The 21,422-nt window shown below is 35.5% G+C and overlaps 1 protein-coding gene across 5 annotated transcripts in view; it reads left to right on the forward strand.

Moving 5' to 3' along the window:
• Positions 1 to 21,422, forward strand: part of Ect2 (epithelial cell transforming 2) — a 68,464-nt gene that overhangs the window by 38,271 nt on the left and 8,771 nt on the right. For all 5 annotated transcript variants that reach the window (XM_004834608.3, XM_021254245.2, XM_021254247.2 and 2 more), the window contains 4 exons: positions 9,607 to 9,685; positions 9,849 to 9,968; positions 13,241 to 13,379; positions 15,383 to 15,537. In XM_004834608.3, coding sequence (XP_004834665.1) covers positions 9,607 to 9,685; positions 9,849 to 9,968; positions 13,241 to 13,379; positions 15,383 to 15,537 — 493 coding nt within the window. The remainder of the gene's footprint in view (positions 1 to 9,606; positions 9,686 to 9,848; positions 9,969 to 13,240; positions 13,380 to 15,382; positions 15,538 to 21,422) is intronic.

The raw sequence follows: 21,422 nt of genomic DNA on the forward strand, positions 1-21,422 counted from the left end.
TGTCACTACTGTTTAAAATCTTCATTGAAATTGAAAGGGAAGCAATACTCCCAAATTCATTCCTGGAAGCAAGCATCACCTTGATCCCCAAAGCAGAGAAAGACCCAAGCGAAAAGGAGAACTATAGGCCAATTGCACTAATGAACATAGATGCAAAAATCCTTAATAAGATAATGGCAAACAGAATGCAGAAGATCATCAAGAAGATCATACACTCTGATCAATGGGATTCATCCCAGGGATGCAGGGATGGTTCAATATACACAAATCAATCAATGTAATACACTATATCAATAGAGCCAAGGACAAAAATCATATGATTATTTCCATGGATGCAGAAAAAGCATTTGACAAAATCCAACACGCATTTATGATAAAAACCCTACAAAAATTGGAATAGATGGTCTCTACCTCAAACTGATAGAAGCCATCTATGAAAAACCAACAGCCAATATCATACTAAATGGTCAGAAACTGAAATCCTTCACACTAAAATCAGGAACAAGACAAGGATGTCCACTATCACCACTCTTGTTCAATGTAGTTCTGGAAACGTTAGCCACGACAATTAGACAAGAGAAAGAAATAAAAGGAATAAAGATAGGTAATGAAGAAGTCAAATTGTCATTATTTGCAGATGACATGATACTCTATATAGAAGACCCCAAGAACTCCACCAAAAGTTTTCTAGACTTAATAACCAAATTCAGTCAAGTAGCTGGTTACAAGTTCAACACACAAAAATCAATAGCTTTCCTCTACACCAATGACAGACTCACTGAGAGAGAAATAGGGCAAATAATTCCTTTCACAATAGCATCCAAAAAACTGAAATACCTAGGAATCAACCTAATGAAAGGAATCAAAGACCTCTTCTCTGAAAACTATGTCACTCTGAAAGAGAGACTGAAGATGATATCAGAAAATGGACAGCCTTCCCCTGCTCCTGGGTAGGAAGGATTAATATAGTGAAAATGTCCATACTTCCAAAACTGCTATATAGATTTAATGCAATTCCAATTGAGATCTCAGCAGCATACTTCATAGACCTTGAGAAAACAATCCAAAAGTTCATTTGGAACAAGAAGAGACCCAGAATAGCAAAAGCAATTCTAGGTAACAGAGACATGGCAGGGGGTATCACAATCCCCAACCTGCAACTATACTACAAAGCTACTGTGATAAAAACAGCATGATACTGGCAAAGAAACAGACCTGAGGACCAGTGGAACAGATTAGAAGATGCAGAAACAACGCCAGACACACTCAGCCATCTCATCTTCGACAAAGGAGCCAAACACCCTCACTGGAGGAAAGATAGCCTCTTTAATAAATGGTGCTGGAAAAATTGGGCTTCAACTTGCCAAAGATTAAGGCTAGACCTGTATCTCTCACCATGCACTAAACTAAAATCAAAATGGATTAAAGATCTAAGTATTAAAATAGAAACTCTGAGCCAGTTGGAACAGAGGTTAGGTAGAATCCTTGAAGACTTAGGTGTAGGAAAAGATTTTATGAACAAAACCTCAGTTGCCCATGAACTAGCTCAAACAATCAACAAGTGGGAACTCTTCTTATTAAAAGGCTTCTGCATGGCAAGAGAAACCACCAGCAGTGTGAAGAGACAACCCACAATGTGAGAAAAAATCTTCACCTGCTCTTCCTCAGACAAAGGTCTACTATCTCAAATCTATAAAGAACTTAGAAAGATCAGACCTCCCAAATTTAAAGACCCAGTCCAAAAATGGCCATCTGAAATGAACAGACATTTCTCAGACAAAGAAGTAGAAATAACAAATAAATACATGAAAAAATGTTCAACATCACTGGTCATTCGAGAGTTGCAAATGAAAACAATGCTGAGATTCCACTTCACTCCAGAAAGAGTGGCTGCTATCATGAAATCAACCAAGAACAAATGCTGGCGGGGCTGTGGGGGAAAGAGTAACCCTGCTCCACTGCTGGTGGGAGTGTAGACTGGTGCAAGCACTGTGGAAATCAGTATGGAGATACCTCAAAGAACTAGGACTAGAAGTCCCATTTGACCCCACTATTCCACTGCTGGGGATCTTCCCCAAAGAATTAAAAGAATCATACCACAGTGATATATGTGCACCCATGTTCATAGCAGCACAGTTTATAATAGCTAAAACTTGGAAACAGCCCAAATGCCCATCAACTGGAGACTGGATAAAGAAAATGTGGTTTTTTTATAAAATGGAGTACTACTCAGCCATAAAAAATGAGAAATTAGAGACATTTATAGCTAAGTGGATGCACATTGAGGCCATACTCTTAAGTGAAATAAATAGGACACACATGTATAAATACCGAATAATTTCTCTGATGTGAGAAACTGAAAGTGTAAATAAGGACTAAAAGGTATAATAGGCCATGTGAAATAGGAAGAAAAGGGGCAAAGGGGAAGGAAGTGGGAGGGCTAGGGGAAAGGATAGAAGGGAATGGGATTAATATGAGAAAATGGAAAAATAGGAACAAAATCTTTGTAAATAGGGAGGACTGGAGGGGTTGAAGGGAGGGCTGGGCAAGGGTGAAAAATAAGAACCAAGAGAAACTATGTAAAGGTGCAAATTTCCAGTGATGAATGTCATTATATTGAATACCTAAAATGTACCAATGATTAGAATGAATAATCGAAAATGTAAAATAGGAAGAAAAGGTCCAAAGGGGTAGGAGTAGTGGGAGGGGCAGGGGAAAAGAAAAATGATGAGAAATGGAAAAAATGGAAATAAAGTCTTTGTAAATAGGGAAGGGTGGAGGGGGTGAAGGGAGGGCTAGGAATGGGGAAAACATAAGAACCAAGATGCATCATGTAAAGGTACAATTCCCAATGAGAAATGTAATTCTGTTGTATATCTACAATGTACCAATAACAGAATTAAAAAAAAAAGATAATAGTGAATAAACTGATCATTTAACTACTTGGCTCTAGAATAGTGTCAGGCTGGCCGCTATAGAGATAATACATTGAATCAATAAGGAAAGTAGTTCTTTCTCTTTCAGTATTACAGTGTTTGAGTATTCTTAGAACTTATGGATATTTTTAGTATATCTTTTTAAGTGCCTTGCTCATGGTAGATTTTCAATAAGTGTTGAACTATAGGAGATGTTTTAGTGTTGCTTTATGATGTTAATTTATAAATCTTACAGAATTTGACCAGATCTAAATTCTTGAGATTCTTGAGCATTTAGTTTAGGGAATAAAATTCTTATTATGGTTGATTAAAATAACCAAAATACAATAGGTAAAGGAAATAATGAAAGCATCAGTTTTCTAGTTCTTCTCCCCCAAAACCTCCTTAAATTAATATCTCCTCCAAAACCTCCTCAAATTCAATCTTGGTAACACTAGTACACATGCTTTATTTCTAAATCTTAATATGTTATAGATACAAGTCTTTTTTTTTTTAAATAGCTTTAATATGTACATTTCCCCCCTCAAACAAACTACATATGTTTAAAGGTATAGTTTAAATTTGGCATTCCTTATTTTCCATTGTATGAATATATCTATCTATTCTTGTGTTGATGAATATTTTGATTCCTTTTTATGGCTATTACATACAAATAAAGCTGCTATTAACATTTATGAGTCTTTTTATATGGACGTGTGCTTTCATTTCTCTTAGATAACTTGCTAGGAATAGGAATGGCCAAGTCATATAGTAGATGTGTATGTAACTCTTAAAAATATTTTACTTTCAGGATGATTGTACTATCTTACATTCCCACCAAGAATGTATGGTAAGCTGGGCATGGTGGTTCACACCTGTAATCCCCGCTCGTCAAGAGGCTGAACCCCGAGGCAGGAGGATTGCAAGCCTGAGCATAGCCTGGGCAACTCAGCAAGACTCTGCCTCAAAAGAAAAATAAAATAGGGTTGGGGATGTGGCTCAGTGATCTTTTGTCTGCTTTTTAAAAATAGGGGTTGGCCTCTTAAAATTGAATTTTGAGAATTGTTTATACCATATATTCTAGTTTAAAAGTTCTAGTCAGATGTGTGATTTCCATCTATTGTTTTCCTAATCTGGCATAAGTTTTTAACATTAAAAAAATTCAAGATTTCTAAATTTTGATGTATACTGTATTTTTTTAAAGTAGATGGTACTTTTATAATATCTAAGAAAATCTTGATCTAACCTATAGTCTCCCCCACCTCCGTTCCATAATGGGAATTGAACGCAAGGCCTTGCACATGCTAGGCAAAGTGCTCTACCACTGAGCAACATCCCTATTCCTTTAAAAAAAATTTTGACAGTCTAAGTTGCCCTTGCTGGTTCTGAACTTGAAGTCTTTCTTCAGCCTCCTGAGTAGCTGGTATTCCATTTATGTGGCACTATGCTCAGCTTTAGTTTCAGTCTTTAGATAAAAATCAGTAGGTCTATGATCCATTTTGAGTTAATTTTTGTATATGGGGCATGGATCAAGGTATAGAGCAAGCCCTTTTTTTGTTTTAGTATGGAAGTCTGTTGTAACACTGCTGAAAAAGAATATCCTTTCTCCATTGAATTGCTTTTGTGTCCGTGTTAAGAATCAGCTGACGTGGGCATGGTGGTGTAGGACTGTGATCCCAGCACTCTTAGGAGAAATTTGAAATTTGTCTCCAACCTAGGCAATTTAGGGACTTAATGAGATCCTGTCTCAAAATAGCATAGGGGTAGTGTAGCATAGTGTAGCATAGTATAGCATAGCATATGTTGGGCACTGTAGCGCAGTGTGAAGACCCTGGGTTCAACCCCCAGTACTTAAAAAAAGTAAAATCAGTTGATCATAAAGTAAGGATTTACTTCTGGACTGTCAGTTCTGTTGATCTGTAGATCTGTTTTCCTAGTCTGACACAGTCTTGATTATTATGCTTAAAGTTTTAAAATTAAGAAGTATGAGTCTTCCAGCTTTGTTCTTTCTTTTTAAGGTTGTTTTTGCTATTCTGGGTTTTTGCATTTGAATATGGTTTTTAGGATCATGTTGTCAGTTTCTGGAAAACAATTTTTTAAAAACTGGCGAATTTGATATGAATTTTATTGAATTTATAGATCAATTCAGTGAGCATAATTATTTTAGCAATATTAAATCTTCTGATCCACGAACATTTATTTCCATTGTAGTACTTCAATTTCTTTCAACAATGTTTTGAAGTATTCAGAGTGTAAGCTTTGTATTTTTTATGTTAAACTTACTCTGGGTATTTTATTGGTTTTGGTGCTATAGTAAATGGAACAGCCTTCTCAATTTCACCTTTGAGTGCTTCACTGCTGGTGTATAGAAATACAGTTGCCCTTATACTCAGCAACCTTGCTGACCTTGTTGTTTTGTTTTGTTTTGTTTTTGTTAGTTTTTTGAGACAGGGTCTCACTTTGTAGTGCAGACTAGCCTTGAACTCAATTTGATCCTCCTTCCTCAGCTTCCTGAGTGCTGAGATTACAGGCATGCACCACCACGCATGTCTTGACCTTGTTTTTTATAATAAGTTTTTAGTGAATTCCTTAGGATTTTCTATAAACAAGAGTCATATCATCTGTGCATTGAGATAGTTGCATTTTTTCCTTTCCTTTCCTTGTGTTTTCATTTTTCCTGACCACCCCGATTAGAAGCTGCATTACAATTTTTTGTTGTTGCAGTACAATTTTAAAGAAAAGGGTGAGCATGTACATCTTGTCTTAATATTGATTTCAGAAGGAAATCATTCAGTCTTCACCACTGAGTATATGTTGGCTGTGAGTTTTTAATAAATTGCCTTTATCGTATTGAAACCTTACCTGTTTGTAATTTAATGTTTTTATCATGAAAGTGTGTTAAGTTTTGACAAATACTTTGCCTGTTGAAGTGGTTGCCTGATTTTTATCTTTTGTTTTATTGATAATGGTATATTTTTTGTTTTCTTGGGTCAGTGTGAGTCTTTAAAAATTTATTCTTTACCTCTAAGTGATCTAATTTGTTTCCATCAAGTTGTTCATAATGTCCTCTTCTAGTTGTTTATTTCTGTAAGATTAGTAATGATGCCTAGTCTTCTATTGCTGATGTTAGTAATTTGAATCTTCGTTTCTTTTCAGGGTCAGCTAACTGAAAGTTTGTCAAGTTTGTTGATCTTTTCAAAAAAGTAATTTGGATTTGTTTCTTTTTCTCTTTTTTATTTCATTATTTGTCACTATAATGAATTATTTCCTAATTTCTGCCTGCACTTAGATGCCCCTCCTGTTGTCTTTCAGGAGGTTAATTACTGATGTAAGATCATTCTTGTTTTCTATTAATATTCTTTTATAGCCTCATTTCTCTTTAATCACTGCTTTGGTGGCATCCTAAAAGTTTAATGTTATACGTTTGTTTTTATTTATCTCAGGGGTATTTTAAAATTTTTCTTGAGATTTCTTCTTGACCCGTTGGTTATTAGGTAGTGTGTTGTGTTGTTTAATGCCCATATGTCTGAATTTTAAGAATTTTTATTCAGTATTTCTGATTTTTGTTTGTTTTTTGTTTTTGGTACTGGGGATGGAACTCGGGTCCTTGCACTTGCGAGGCAGGCGGTGGCAGGCGGCAGAACCACTGAGCTAAATCCCCGGCCCCTATTCACTATTTCTGATATTGCTTCATTGCTACTAGAGAAGCAGTGTTTGATTTCAGTCCTTTCAGATTTTTTGAGGCTTACTTTCTGGCTTACCCTGGAGAGTATTCCATGTACACTTGAGAAGAATGTGTGTTTTGCATTCGTTGGGTGGAATATTTTGTAGATTTTGGTAAGGTCTAGTTGTTTATTAGCGTGGTGCAAATCTTCTATTTCCTTTTTGATCTTCTGCCTGATAGTGTTATTCATTAATAAAAGTGGCATATTAGTGTCTTCAGCTATTACTTTTGGATTGTCTGTTTTCTCTTCATTTCTGTCAGTTTTTGCCTTATATATTTTGGATCAAGTTCATATATGTTTGTGTTATATGGTTATATTTTCCTTGTAGATTGACTTGTCTTATAAAATGCCCCTCTTTATAACAATGTTTGTTTTAAAGCCTATTTTATTATAGCCAGTCCAGTTCTGAGTCTGCCCCCCACACCCTGCTAGTTCCTTGCATATGCTAGGCATGCATTCTACCACTGAGCTACATCACCAACACACCCCATCCCCCTTTAAATTTTATCTTGAAACAGGGTCTTGCTCAGTTGCCCAGACAAACCTTGGATTTGGCAGTCCTCCTGCCTCAGCCTCCTGAGTAACCAGTATCATAGGTATATGCTACCATGCCCAGCTCCAGTTCTGTTTCCTGTTTGCATGATGCCTTTTTCTATTCTTTTACCTTCAACTTATTTCTATCTTTGAATCTAAAATGTCTCTTGGAGATAGTATGTTGGTCTATTTTCTCTTTTCAATTTAAGTTGATAATCTCTGTTTTGGGATTGGCGGGTCAACTCCAATAATGTTTAATGTTTATTGTTCATGTTGTTGATAGAATTGGATTTACCCTGACATTTATGGGGGGTTTTTTGTTTTTGTTTTTTTTTGGTACTGGAAATCGAACTCAGGGACCTTCGCTTGCCAGGCAGACGCTGCACCACTGAGCTACATTCCCAGCCCTACTTTTTTTTTCTCACATTTTATGTCTTGTTCATTCCTCTGTCCTGCCTTTTGTTTCTTTTTACTTTGAGTATTCTTTGTAGTTTAATTTTTCAGTAATTATTTCTAACCATAGGGTTTTCTTCCCTTTTTCTTATTTTCTTGGTTGGTTGCTTTGTACCATATATATCTTAGCAGAATCTACTTTAGATTTATATGGACTTAATTACAGTGAGATACAGAAGCTTACTCCTTTATTTCTCTCTCCCCATTTTTGTGCTTTTATTTTAATATATAGTATCTTTACAAACTCACAATATATGGTTATAATTATTAATATAATTTATATCCTTTAAAAGAAACAGTAGAAAGGAGACCAAGTATATATTTAACTTTCTTGTTTATTTCTTTCACTTGGGTGTCATTTTCATGCTTCCAACAGTGCTTTTCTCTTTCTTAACTATTTTTAATGCCCTTTGTGATTTGCTTTGGTGGTTTTATTTTTGTTGTTGTTTGGTGCTTGAGGTTCATTATGTTTCAGGTTCTACCATTTTTTCAAGTTTAGGACATTTACTGATACTCCTTTAAGTATTTTTTTCTGTCTTCCCTGCCCTTTCTCTTTTAGGGACACTAAAATTTCACATGTATTTGGCCTCTTGATTTTGTTCTGTAGCTTACTAATGCTTTGCCATTTTTTTTTTGTTTAATATTTTATAGTTTCTGTTGCTGTCTTCAATTTTGTTAATCTTTTCTTCTCTACTGTCTAATCTGTTATTCTGATCCAGGATATATAGCATTTCCACTAAAACAGTATAGCTTCCATCTTTAGAAGACTGGGTTGGGATTTGGGGGCGGAGGGAGTATTTTTAAAATACAGACTACCTTCCATCTTTTTGCTTGTTATGTTCACTATTTCCTTTACCTGTTTGAACCTATAAAGTGTGTATAGAAACTTTAAATTGTTGACTAATTCTCTCCTCAGTGTCAATTTCAATTTTTTTTCTCTAATCTTTAGTCATATTTTTTTGCTTCTCTGTGTGTCCTGTATTATTCTGTTCGACTCTGGGTGTCAGTTTTACTTTGTTGAATGCCAGATATTTCTGTAATGCTGTAAATATTCTTGAGACTTTTTCCTAGGATGTAGTTAAATACAGTTCTAACTTTCCATGTCTTGCTTTTAAACTTTGTTTGACAGGTTTAGGAACAACTTTTCATCTAGAATGAATTGTTTCCAGTGATACCTGACCCTTCTTAGTACTCTATCTTGATGCCACATGAATCTTAAACTTTTTCACTTCGATTGATCAGTCCACTCTGACTGATGTCACTGCTGTGTCAGAACTGAGCACTGTTACCTCTAATCTTTTTGGATGCTTCTTTCTCCAACCTCAGGTAGTTTCCTTATGGACAGGAACTGATCAGTGCTCAGCTGAGTACACGATGAGACAATCTGCAGACCTGTGAAGTTCTTTCTGTGTGTAGCTCTCGGTTTCTGGCAATCAAGCCACTTTTCCTGACAAGACTGAGCTTTTCTTCTTTCACTTACTGATGTAGCAAGGCATTCCCTGTGTTTTCTATGCAGGGAGGAAGCTTTCTCTAGGAATAGTTGTAGCATTTGCCTTGTAATGTGCAGTGTTTTAACCCTTGTTTCTTTATATTTTAACTTTTTGTTATTATTTCAGGCAGAAGGGTAAATCTAATCCCTTTTTTTATTTTATCTTGTCTAGAAGCAGTAGTCTTCATTTCGGTATTAATGAAATGGTTAGCATATGACTTGGGAATGACTTGCATAAAACCTTAACGGAACTAACATTTAGAATTTCAAAGTTGTGTAGGTTTGCAAAGTGTGTAATGAGTATAGTAAGGTATATTCTAGGTATAATCTTTCTGAAAGATTCTATAGACTGATACTTTAAAGAAACATTTTAACTGATTCACTTACCAAAATTAAAATCAATTCACATGAGAGAACTTTTTGTGTGTGTGAAATGAGATGTATTTGTATGCCATTTTCATATTCAAAAATAGCTCAATTAATTTTGCAGGCATATCAATGAAGATAAAAGAAAAACAGAAGCACAAAAGCAAATATTTGATGTCGTTTATGAAGTAGATGGATGTCCAGTAAGAATTTTTTGATGATTGTCATTTTATTTTTTTTTCTTGTTAATGAGGTTTCTGTAGCTTTAATATAAACAAAATCTTGGCATCAGTTTTTTCTTAATTATAGCTTGTTAAAAATTATTCTATACAAGTGATCTCTTTTTAATGTTTTCAATTTATACAGGCAAATCTTTTATCTTCTCACCGAAGTTTGGTGCAGCGAGTTGAAACTGTTTCTCTAGGTGAGCACCCCTGTGACAAAGGAGAGCAAGTAACTCTCTTTCTCTTCAGTGACTGCCTGGAGGTAAAGTTGTACTTAATATAATACAGTAAAATTGTTGTTGTCTTTGTGACTGGCTGGAACTCTTAAAACCAAGTTTTGATTAAAGTACTAAATTCAACTAAAATAATCACTGTCGTTAAAAATTCAGACCAATTGTTGATTTAATACAGTATAATACTTTTATGGGAGGCCTGATATTAAAAAACATGGTAAGTTTCCATGACCTCATATCCAGGTCAAAATCAAAATTTATTTTTATGCAAATTAAAGGCTTAGGTCAAGAATTTTGGGAACTTCTTGTTTCTATTTATTTTTATTGAAGATTTGCAAAATAATTGTGAACTCTCCTTTTTGAAATTTGAGTAGATTTTCCAGTAGAGATGAAGTTAGTATTTTGTTGAAGATGAACATAACTTGATATTTTAATATTATGAATTTCTGTGGTTTTTAAATTTTTCTTTAAATGAGCAGATTTTACAGTGAATGTATGGTCAGTATACCAGGTGGGTTGTAATTAGTCTAATTCTAAAATTCTCATCTACTCATGTTAAATTTTTTCTTATAAACCCCTACAAATTTTTGAATTGTGTTGCTGTGTTCTTTTTATTTATTTTTATTTCTTTGGATATGTATTTTTATACAACTAAACAGTCTAGTGGGGGAATGAAAAGGAGTACATTTTTCTTCATCTCAGAAGAGAAAAATGTTCTTTTTTGATAAAGCAGACATTAACAAGAAGACTCATTTGACATTTCAGTTACTGGGTAACTTTCTGTTGCCTTCATCAAAGTGATTGGTAGTTTTCCTTTTTCTTTAAAGTCCGTGCTCCTTCGTTTTATCCTTTTCTATTTTATTTCTCTTGAAGTTTTGCCCTCTTATCATGTGCATTATTTTGTAAAGTATGAAATACAAAGGAATCTTAGAGAACAAGCCATGCACAGAGCAATTACAGGCACAGTAAAGTATCACCAAAAAGTGGCTTGTATTAAATGTAGTTTTGTTTTTATGAGGTTATTGAAAAATAATATTTTCATTTGGTCAATAATTTTCAAAAAGTACAAAAAGGAGGCAGAGTAAGAGCTGCCTTCACAGTGAGACCTGTCTGGGGGGCACAGGGGACATAATATATAGTTGACTGTACCCTGAATTGAGAAAATCGTGAGGCAGAATTGTGACCTGTCTTCCCATAATAAGAATATTAGCTTGTCCTGCTTTTGGGAATAAAGGCTAGATAAAGGAAGCAATCAATTTCAGTCATATTTTATCTAAGTTTACATTATCATGGCACTTTACTAGTGTGTGCACTTCTGTTTATTTGTTTCTATTAAGGCGTTTTTAGTTTTTTCCTGTTGAAGTCCATAGGTCATTTGGCTCCATTTATTTATTACATTAGGTTATCTGATCTTCTTTGCAAATCCATTTTGATTATTATCTCCTAGTTCCTGGTAGAGCAGTGACTCCTTTTAATCTTACTCCCTCCAAAGCCTCTAACTGGCTGATGAGCCAGTTCCCTTCTACTTTGATCTCTGTGGCTGGTCATCTCTTATAGTTTCTATGTTTCTGGCCTCTCATTTTCTTTAATCTAGTGACTTTTTGTTCTCTCTTTTAGCTTCTCTCTCAAAATCATTTCAACAGAAACTGCTCAAAATTTGGACATCAAAATTCAAGATCTTAAGTAAATTCTTTAACTTGTTTGTTTAAGAAAAATAAAACAGCAAATTTGGGATAAAAAGTGATATAACTTCATTAACGTAAAACCTATAACAAGCATCATACTAAATTATACAAGTTAGAAACAGTCTGAGTATAATCTATATTGTATTCTTTTTAATATGAAAGGTGATATTTTACTTAAATTCAATTAATTTTGGATTTAAGGATATCTTTTCCTTTTTTATATTTTATATGTTTTGAGAGGTTTTTTTAACCTTTATTTGCTAACATTTGTGTCTTCAGTACTCTGTTGTTTTTTTAAATGCTTTAAAAATTATTTAATTATTTTGCTTAGCCAAATTTAAAAGTATATTCACATATTACAGTGAAAACAATTATTTTAAGTCTTTATTGCTTATTTTCACTACAATTATGTAAATGAATTTTAGCACTTAACATGTAGTATAGACATGTTTATATTTCTGCTTCATTGCGAATATGATGTACTGACTAGCTTTTGTCTTCTCAATAACCTAAACACAGAGTAGTATATTTCCAGCTTTACTTTGTCATATTCATGATGATAACTAATCAATCTCAGTTCAAGTAATTTAATGCAAATTCATTTTATATTAGTATCATTCAATAAAATCTGTTATTACTACACAGTTTTTTAAAGGCAAAATAATATACTAGGCTTTCATGGAAATGAAAACAAAAATAAAAAGAACTTACAAAGTTCATAAAACCTCACTATATCATTATGAATCAGTAGTTCCTTTTTTCACTTTGCCCTTGTCTTCTTACCCATCTCTTCCTGTTGTGTGAGTTCCTAGTCTAGGTAGATATAGTCTAAAATATTGGCTCCTTAAATTTATAATTTGCATCATTTTTGTTTAATGTGTTTTCTTTCTTTCTTTCTTTTTTGGTACCAGGGCTCAAACGCAGGACCTTGCACTTGAAAGGCGGGTGCAGTACCACTGAGCTAGATCCCTGGCCCTGTTTAATGTATTTTCAATTACTTCTTTAATGTTTCTCTTTCTCAATAGTATATAAATAATGAGAGCAAGAACTATTTATTTACTGTGTTATCCAGTCACTTTATAGGACCTGAAATATTTTAAATATGTTAAACTGTTATTAATGATCATGTGAACCCAAAACAGAGATCCCAGAACAGCTGTTCCCCTTTTCCTGAACTTAAGGTCTTTTATTCAAGAAACTTTCATCCCTTGATATTATTGGTTCTTACAAGGCTTGTAGTTCTTTTACACCTTTGGGACTTTGTACACACCCTATCCTCTGGCCTGTTTTTCTGACTTTAGAACTCGTCTACATAAACATGAACATTTTTGTACCTCAGTTACTGGAATGATTTTGTTACAGAGTAGCTGTGCTTATTATCACATAGTTACTGTGGAATGACTAACAGTCAAATAAGTTGTATATAGGTTTTTGGGGTTTTTTTTTGTACTAGGGATCAAACTTGGGACCTTACGCTTCTGAGGCAGGCGGCAGAACCATTGAGCTTAAATCCCTGGCCCAATTGTATATAGATTTATATGACTAGTTCTGTTTTTAAGTATTTGGACTTTGTTTTTGTTCATATTACTGATGACTTTTTCATCTTCTATAAACAGATAGCAAGAAAACGGCACAAAGTTATTGGCACTTTTAGGAGTCCTCCTGGCCATACCCGACCCCCAGCTTCTCTTAAGCATATTTGTCTAATGCCCCTATCTCAGATTAAGAAGGTTTTGGATATAAGAGAGACAGAAGGTATGTTCATTATACAAATTACTGGCTAAATAAAAATGGTTTATACATTGATGATTTAATTTGTTCCCTTATGGTTGGTTTTTAAACTGATACATTACCCTTAAGTATAGTTAGTCTGGTAAAGTACTGCAATTGTGCTTGTGCCTCTGTCCTATCTCTGTACCTAGGAGCAGACTTGAGTTTTAATTGTTTTTCAAATGAAAGTGCTACCTCAACCAGTAGGATATTCTTATCTTCTAAGGCTCAATAAACTATTAGTTTTAGAAGCTTTTTTTTTTTTTGGTACCGAGGATCAAACTCGGGACCTTGAGCTTGGGAAGCAGGCAGCAGAACCACTGAGCTAGATCCCTGGCCCCCCACATTGGAAGTTTATTTCTTTAGAATCCAAAAGAAATCACTATAATCTATTGCCTATATTTTATATCATAATACCTTTCCTATTACCAATTGCTGTGGTTTTAGGGATTGTAGTTAAGATAATGTTTACGGAAAGGTGTGTGTGAGATAAATATACCCAAGGTAACTGGTAGACTTGACATAAGTCACATGTATTTAGTCAGCTTTCTATTACAGTTACAAAATACCTCAGATAATCAACCTGTAAAGAGAAAAGTTTTATTTTGGTCTATAGTTTTGGAGGTTTCTCTCCATGACCTTTCGTCCCCACTGGCTTTGGGCTGTGAGGCAGCACATCATGATGGAAAGCATAAGGTGAATTGGACTGTTCATCTGATGGCTGAGACATCTTAGAAGAAAGAAAGCCCAGGGTCCCACAGTCCCCTTCAAGAGCATGCCTGCATCAATTTAAAACCTCCATAAGCTAGCTGGGTATGGTGGCAGAGGCCTGCAATCCCAGCACTCGGAGGCTGAGGCAGGAGAATCACAAGTTATCAAGGCCAGCTTGGGCTACAAAACATGAGTTGGAAGCTAGCCTGAGTTCAAAGCAAGGTCCCATCTAAAAAACAACCAAAAAAACCCCAAAACTCCCCAAGCCCACCTCTTACAGTTTCTACTACCTCTAAATTGTGCCAAGCTGGGGACCAAGCTTTTAGTGTATAGCCTTTGGGATACAGCCCAGATCCAAACTATTGCTGTGTACTAAGGAAAGCTGGTTCTCTTAACTTTGGTAGTATTTGAGAGGGTTCTCTGAGGGCTTGACATTACCCGAAATTCCCACCTCCATACGCGAAACAGGGTTATCTGTTTAATTGGCATCTAATAATGTGTGTTCATGGCTATATTTTGGATTCTAGGCATATATATTTATATTTTATAATGTAAATGTTTATAATGTATAATGCTTTTTCCATTACTGGTTCCTCTAATGATAGAGGAATATCTAATGAGTTTGTGAGAAAGGATTCTTAAAGAAAACTTGAACAGCAACTTTTACACTGCTAATTTTACTTGTCATCAAGACATGGGGTACTTTATTTAAATCTCTATGTTGGGAGATTTTAGTTATGAAAGAGTTTGTTGTTTTAGCATCTTGATCACAAAGCATTTCATAACAGTTTTAATATTTGGGTTTTTATTTATTTGTGATGTAAGTAAGTTATTGAATTATTCTTACGATATTTTAATTAGAAACAAATTCTAGAATTTTAAGAAATGATATCTGATTTTTTCTTAAACTTCATAGAAAATGTTAAATGACACAGAAATTACTGCTTAAAGGGCCAGGGATTTAACTCAATGGTTTCACCGCCTGCTGCGCAAGTGCAGGGACCCGAGTTTGATCCCCGGAACCAAAAAAAAAAAAAAAATCAGAGAAAATACTGCTTAATATTATAGAGTTGTAGGTTTCTTATATGTGACATTATTATTATTATAATTCCTTTCAATGCTTCAACTTAATATGGTGATATTCTTCCTTTAGTTGAAAAAAGAGGGAACAGATAGGGTAGCGAAGAGAAAATTTCCTGGGAATTTTGGGGTTCTGAGAAAAGTAAACTTAGATATCTCCAAAGAGTAACACTTAATGTTTATGGTTGGAACCCTAGATTGCCGTAATGCTTTTGCCTTGCTTGTGAGGCCACCAACAGAGCAGGCAAATGTGCTGCTCAGTTTCCAGATGACATCAGATGAACTTCCAAAAGACAACTGGCTAAAGATGCTGTGTCGACATGTAGCCAACACCATTTGTAAAGCAGATGCTGTAAGTTCTTACATCTATGCTATAATGAAAATGTAAATTCCATGGCAGGGCCTTCAGACCTGTACATTTCTGTGACTTATTAATTATGAATTAGAATTTTAGTTTGATATATATGCAGAAAAATTAGTTGTGTGTATATGCACTAGTTTAAATTGTTTGGGAAGATTTATTTTTTTGGCACTGGGGATCGAACTTGGGTCCTTGTGCTTGCACAGCAGGCGGTGAAACCACTGAGCTAAATCCCCAGCCCTTTTTGATCTATCTTAATCGATGGCCTCCTTCATATTTTCAGATTTGCTTAGTGTATTTTTCAGCTGAACGATTTCTGTTTGAGTTTTTTGTTAACAGCTTCTATCTTTCCATTAGGTTTCTCTGTTAGAATACTTCATCTTTTCTCTGTGTGTTCTTGGAGCTTAATTGAATTTTCTAAACTTTTAAGCTATCTTGAATTTTCCATCGTTGTGGTTACTGTCTGGTCAGTTTCTGGGACCTAATTTTTACTGTTAGATGAAGTCTCTTGATTACCCTTTGTGTGTGACATCACTTGAGCATTGAAGGCTTAGATATTATTCTAGTCTTTGTAATCTGGCTTTGTGCCTGTTTTCCCAAAAATTTTAGGCAGGTTGCTGTGTTCTCTGATCCTGTAGTCATTTCTGTTCTTTCAGGACTGGACTAGTTGACACCCTATGTCCATGTTGTCTGTGAATGTGCTATTTGTGTGTTGTCCCTGTTTCAGTAGTAAAGATTGATCTAGATCCAAGTTTATCTCAAATCTGCAGTTGGTATGTTGTTCAGTGTGAATTAGGAGTACCTAAAAAGGGTAGTTCATCCCTGAAGCCTCTCTGGGGCTGATGGCAGGCCCAGAAGCCAGTCCACAGTCACACTGACCTGTGGTTGGTTACTGTAGGAATCCACCTTGCTCTGGCAGAACCCGAGGCATGTCACATCCTGAGGTCACAACTGGCTACAACCAGCACAGCACTGGGGTAGGAGCAAGGCCCACACTGCCGTGGGTTGCCTTCTTTTGAGGTAGACATGGGCCCTAAGACTGCTGCATGCAGACTCAGGTGATGTTGACTGGAAAGAAGTTCAGTAGACTGGGATTACATGTCCCTGACTGGCACTGGGACTGGTCTAGTGACTCTGTCCATGGCCACAGGCCCAGGAGTAGGTGCTCTGCTGGCTGGCTTTCTCATTGCTGGGACAAAGTTCTGGGCACACACAACTTAAAGGAGAAAAGTGTTTATTTGGTTCATGGTTTCAGTCTATGATCCAGCATAGAAGCATCATGGTACAAAGGCATGTTGGAACAAAGCTACTCTCACTTCATGATGCCTGGGAAACAGAGCACAGGGGAAGAGTGCTAGCCAGAGATTTACCCTCCAAAGGTGCAACCCCAGTGACTTTCCTCCTAACAGTGCATTCCACTATGAACATCAATGGATGCATCCACTTAGGAGTGTAGCACCCCCAATCCAGCCACCTTTCCAGGAGTCTCTTAATCCAGTCAAGTTATTGATTAATGGGGACAAGTGCTGTTAGGATCTGTCTAGAGTTAGGTTTCACCAGCCTGACACTGAGTTCTGAGACAGTCTTATGCCAACAACCCTGTTCTCCCAAGTGAATGGGATCACACTCCACACTACTACTGCCCAAAGTTATTATAATGTTGGTAAAGGCAGTACCTTGGCCAGCAAAATGGATAATTAAGCTGCACCACACCTGAGTCACAGAGCCACAAGAATCCACACAGTTCTGAGGTTGTACCCAGGACAGGTCCAGAGGCACTGTCTATGACCAGTGGCCTGAGGATAGCTGTGCGGCTTGAGGTTTCAGGATTGGTGGTGGAAGCAGTCCCTTGGGTGCCAAGCAGGACACTAAGCTGGGTCGTATTCAGTCTCAGCCACAGAGACCTCTGCAGTTTGGGTAGGGCTCATGCGGGCCAAACCTTGAGTGTCCCCCTGGCACAGAGGTTTCTATCTGATGTTTTGCCAGGTCTAGAGGCTCCATCTGTGATCTCTGCCCCGGGAATGGGGCTTTTGGGTTTTGCTGGGCTGGGTTCTGTGTTGGGACTTACTGCAGTGAGTCTTGCACTGAGCTCCAAAACAAAGTCGTATGCTAGCTTTTGTGGCTTGCTTTCTAGCAGGTGGAGTCTTATTGCTCTTGCTCCCTGCTCTGCTGCCCAAGGCTGGGGTATGTGTAACTGAGGCAGTCTTTTTGCTGCTGGGTTAGCACAATTGCAGTGGCTCAGTCCATGTTTATGGGATTTTGCCCCACACCAAGTTTTACCCATGTGAGCCTGGTAGCGGGTTTTAAATCTGAGGTCTGGACTTAATTCCCTCTCCCTTCTCTAAGCATGAAGCATCCTGTTTTCCTTGAAGATGAGGAAAGGGTGATGATGCAGGCATCTCTTTCCTTCCTGCTTTCTTTATTGCATCTTTTTCTTACACTAAAAGCAAGCAGTATGGTCTCTTACCTGGCTTCTTTGTGAAGATAGTTTGGTGGATGAGTAGCATTTCAGACTGGTAAGTCTGTGGGGAGACTACTACTATGAATCTACTCAGCCACCATCTTGCTTTGCCGGTCTCATAATAGGTGTTCTTAGGTCTGCAGTCATTAATACAGTTTGAATAGGCCTTATTAAAAGTGCTTGGGACGAAAGTATTTCAGATTTTGAAGTATTTATGTAGACTTCGCTGGTTGGGGATTTCTAATCTGAAAACTCAAAATGTTTGAGTGTTACATTGTTTTTTATGGCATATTTTAGGTTTTTGGATTAGGAATCTTCAACCATGTATTAAGAAAAGATAGTCTTTAAAAAAATCTTATTGAAAGTAATAGAAGTGTGTTATAGCATGTTGCTTTTCCTTTTGAGACAACTTGCCACACCATTTCTCTCATGTTAACTCTTAAAATCAAGTGTGTAATTATAACATGCAGATTAAAGTGAAGATAGATGAGAAAATCAAACTTAAATGACTTGCCAGAAATCTGGTAGCCTATAGTAGATCTAGGTCTCCTAAAAGATAACTTAATTTCTTCCTTTACATACAAGGGATGGACATGTGATAGAGAAATATAGAGCCCTTACTCCCTGCATAAATTATGTAGATTGAATAGAATGCATTGATAGATCACTCTTTTCAGTACAATAATCCTGTAACAGATTTGTCTTAGCCATTCCCATGGGAATAAAACATTTTGTCATACTTAAATCTGACCTTGGAAGATAATGATAATGTAGTTTATAAGGTACACAACCCTTAATTAAAGCCCCCTCCCACCTATAATAATAGAACTTTTGATTAGTTTTTTAAATTTCTATGGGCTAAGAATATGTTGTCATATATAAAAGATTATTTGTTCTACAAAAAGGTTCATCGAGGTAAACATGTTACTGGATATAACGGAATGCTGGAAGAAAAATGATGAAGACAGTTTTTGTTATTTACAAAAATGCTTATTATAAGGAAGAATTTTTTGACATTTATAGGTATCTATGTGTAAAATGGACTTCCTTACAGTGTAATGATTACTTACTATAAAAATTACTTCTGTAGTACCAGAATGTAAGACCATGTGGCTTATGTAGTCCTTTCCAAATTTATAACTCTAATACTGTACTGAAGTGTATTGGTGCAAAAATTTCCTTAACATGTAATCTATTGAATTAATAGCCACAAAATGGCTAATAATCCTAGAACTGAAATAGAAGCAACAAATGCAAAAATACCCACAAGATGGCAGCAAACCTTTAAGCATGTTCTGATATATACTCTTAGGTCACAAAATTATTTCAGTCTGTTGAAATTTTTGCTCTTAGAATTGTTTGTAAATCCAGATATTCAGTGATGTCAGTTTACACATAGTAAATTTTTAAGAAGCCTTGACTCAGTGTCTAATTTGAGAACATTTTACCATGTTGAAGAGAAAGTGTATCTAAAATATATATGACAGATATATATGTATAAAAGTTATAAAATATCCGATTCTTTGAATCACCTTTTGTCTTCCTAATATGTATTTCTTGATCCCCTAAATAGAGCTTGGTTAATTAAAAGTAAATTGAGTAGCGCTATCTTTCTTACTCTATATTATTTCATTTGTCATGCCCATTCCTAAATGACTTAAGAAATAGAATTTTCAGGCTGAAAGAAAATTTGATCTATTTTATTTTTTACTTTTTTTAGCATGTGAAACAAAAGGCAAGAGCAGTGGCTGATTAATATAAATCAAAACTAGAATCCTGTCATTCTTATTGTTGGTCAAACCCTCTTGATAGTCTCAGATAAGTTGCCCCATATTCTTTTATTTCCCAATGTAGAATACTTTGGTGTATATATTTTCAGTCTCTTTTCAACATATAAACTTTAATTATGTGGTCCATATTTTGAGATTTATGTATTTCCTGAAGGCAGGTGGTAGCTTTGTTGAGGCCATTACAGATTTCTAACCTCTAATGTTCAAAGTATAATTTTATTAATAAATGAATTTAAGCAGTGTTACTCTTACTTCGATTTGGTTAGTTTAAAAGTGGTTTCATAATGCTTGGGTGTTTGTTAGAGCACAGATGTTTTGGATTTCAGATTTTTTTCAGATTTGGGGATATTTACATATACATGACAAGATATATTGGGAATGGTGCCCAGTTTAAGCACAAAATTCACACTGTACACACAACCTGAAAGTAATATTATACAGTATTTTTTATTGTCCCTATCATTTGACTCTGACTTGTTACACGAGGTCAGATGCTTAAGTTTCTAATTATGGTGTCATGAGTATTCAAAAAGTTTTAGATTTTATTTTAGGGATGCTCAATCTGTAGTAAATTGTTAATATATATGACTACTATTAATACTACTATTTAATTTGGCTCTACTACTTAATTTGGCTCTCAGAAGCTCTAAGTTATACATGATTATAGAGTTTGAAGAAGTCACTAAGACACAGATGAAGTAAGTGAAGGACACATAATACATATTGTTTCTTTAGCATCTGGGAGTTTGAGCTTAGGGAAAGAAGGGAGAGAAAAAGATTCTGATAACTCACATAGATGGGCTCATTGGCTTAATATGTTAGAAATACTAGGTAATTTTCTGTGAATTAATTCCATGAATAGAATTACAAAATTTGTAGCCGAGACTCATAGTTTCTTGGGGTTAAGATTAGAAAGTAGAAATTAATCTATCCCATTGAGATACACAGGATAGATTAAATTCTACTTCCCAGTCTTCAACTCAGCTTCAGCTTGTGTCTTCAGAAGTACTAGTCTTAGGTACATGTGGATTTTGGGCAGATTGAAACCCTTCTGCCATTCTAAAACTTCTTTAATGCTTTGAATACATCAAATTCTCTTTTAGAATTGTATATTATTGTTATAAAAATGAGTTTTGGTTGTGCTATAAATTTTTATTTTATAAATTTAGAGGATTAAAAGTAGAAACTTTTTTTTTTGGAATGGAGAATGAGAATTATTGAGAAAGAAAATAACAAAAAGAAGCCTAAGACTGCTAATAAATTCTCTCCCCTTTGCACTTTGCCCATGACTTACCTTATTTACTTTCCTCTTTGCAGAGAGAGGTAAGAAAGTATCATCTTTATACATTAGCAAAAGATATATACTGTCATTTTAGCCACTGGTGAACTAGCCAGCTGTTTATTCTTTCAGTCATTACAGACCCGGAGCCTTCTAGGAATGTAGAAGTGCTTGTATCTGTCTGCCCCTCTTCTAAATTAGAAGTGATTTGTCAATTAAGAGAAATGTGAAGCCATCTGTTCCCTTTTTATTATATAGTAATAGCTATGATAACAATAGGAAAAACTGAGAATAAACTTGCTAACAAACTTTTCTATAATAACAACTGTTAGTTTTAACTTTTAGG

Source organism: Heterocephalus glaber, unplaced genomic scaffold, assembly GCF_053883595.1.
Source record: "Heterocephalus glaber isolate CG9 unplaced genomic scaffold, H.glaber_assembly_v1.0 deba00001504, whole genome shotgun sequence".
NCBI lineage: Eukaryota > Metazoa > Chordata > Mammalia > Rodentia > Bathyergidae > Heterocephalus > Heterocephalus glaber.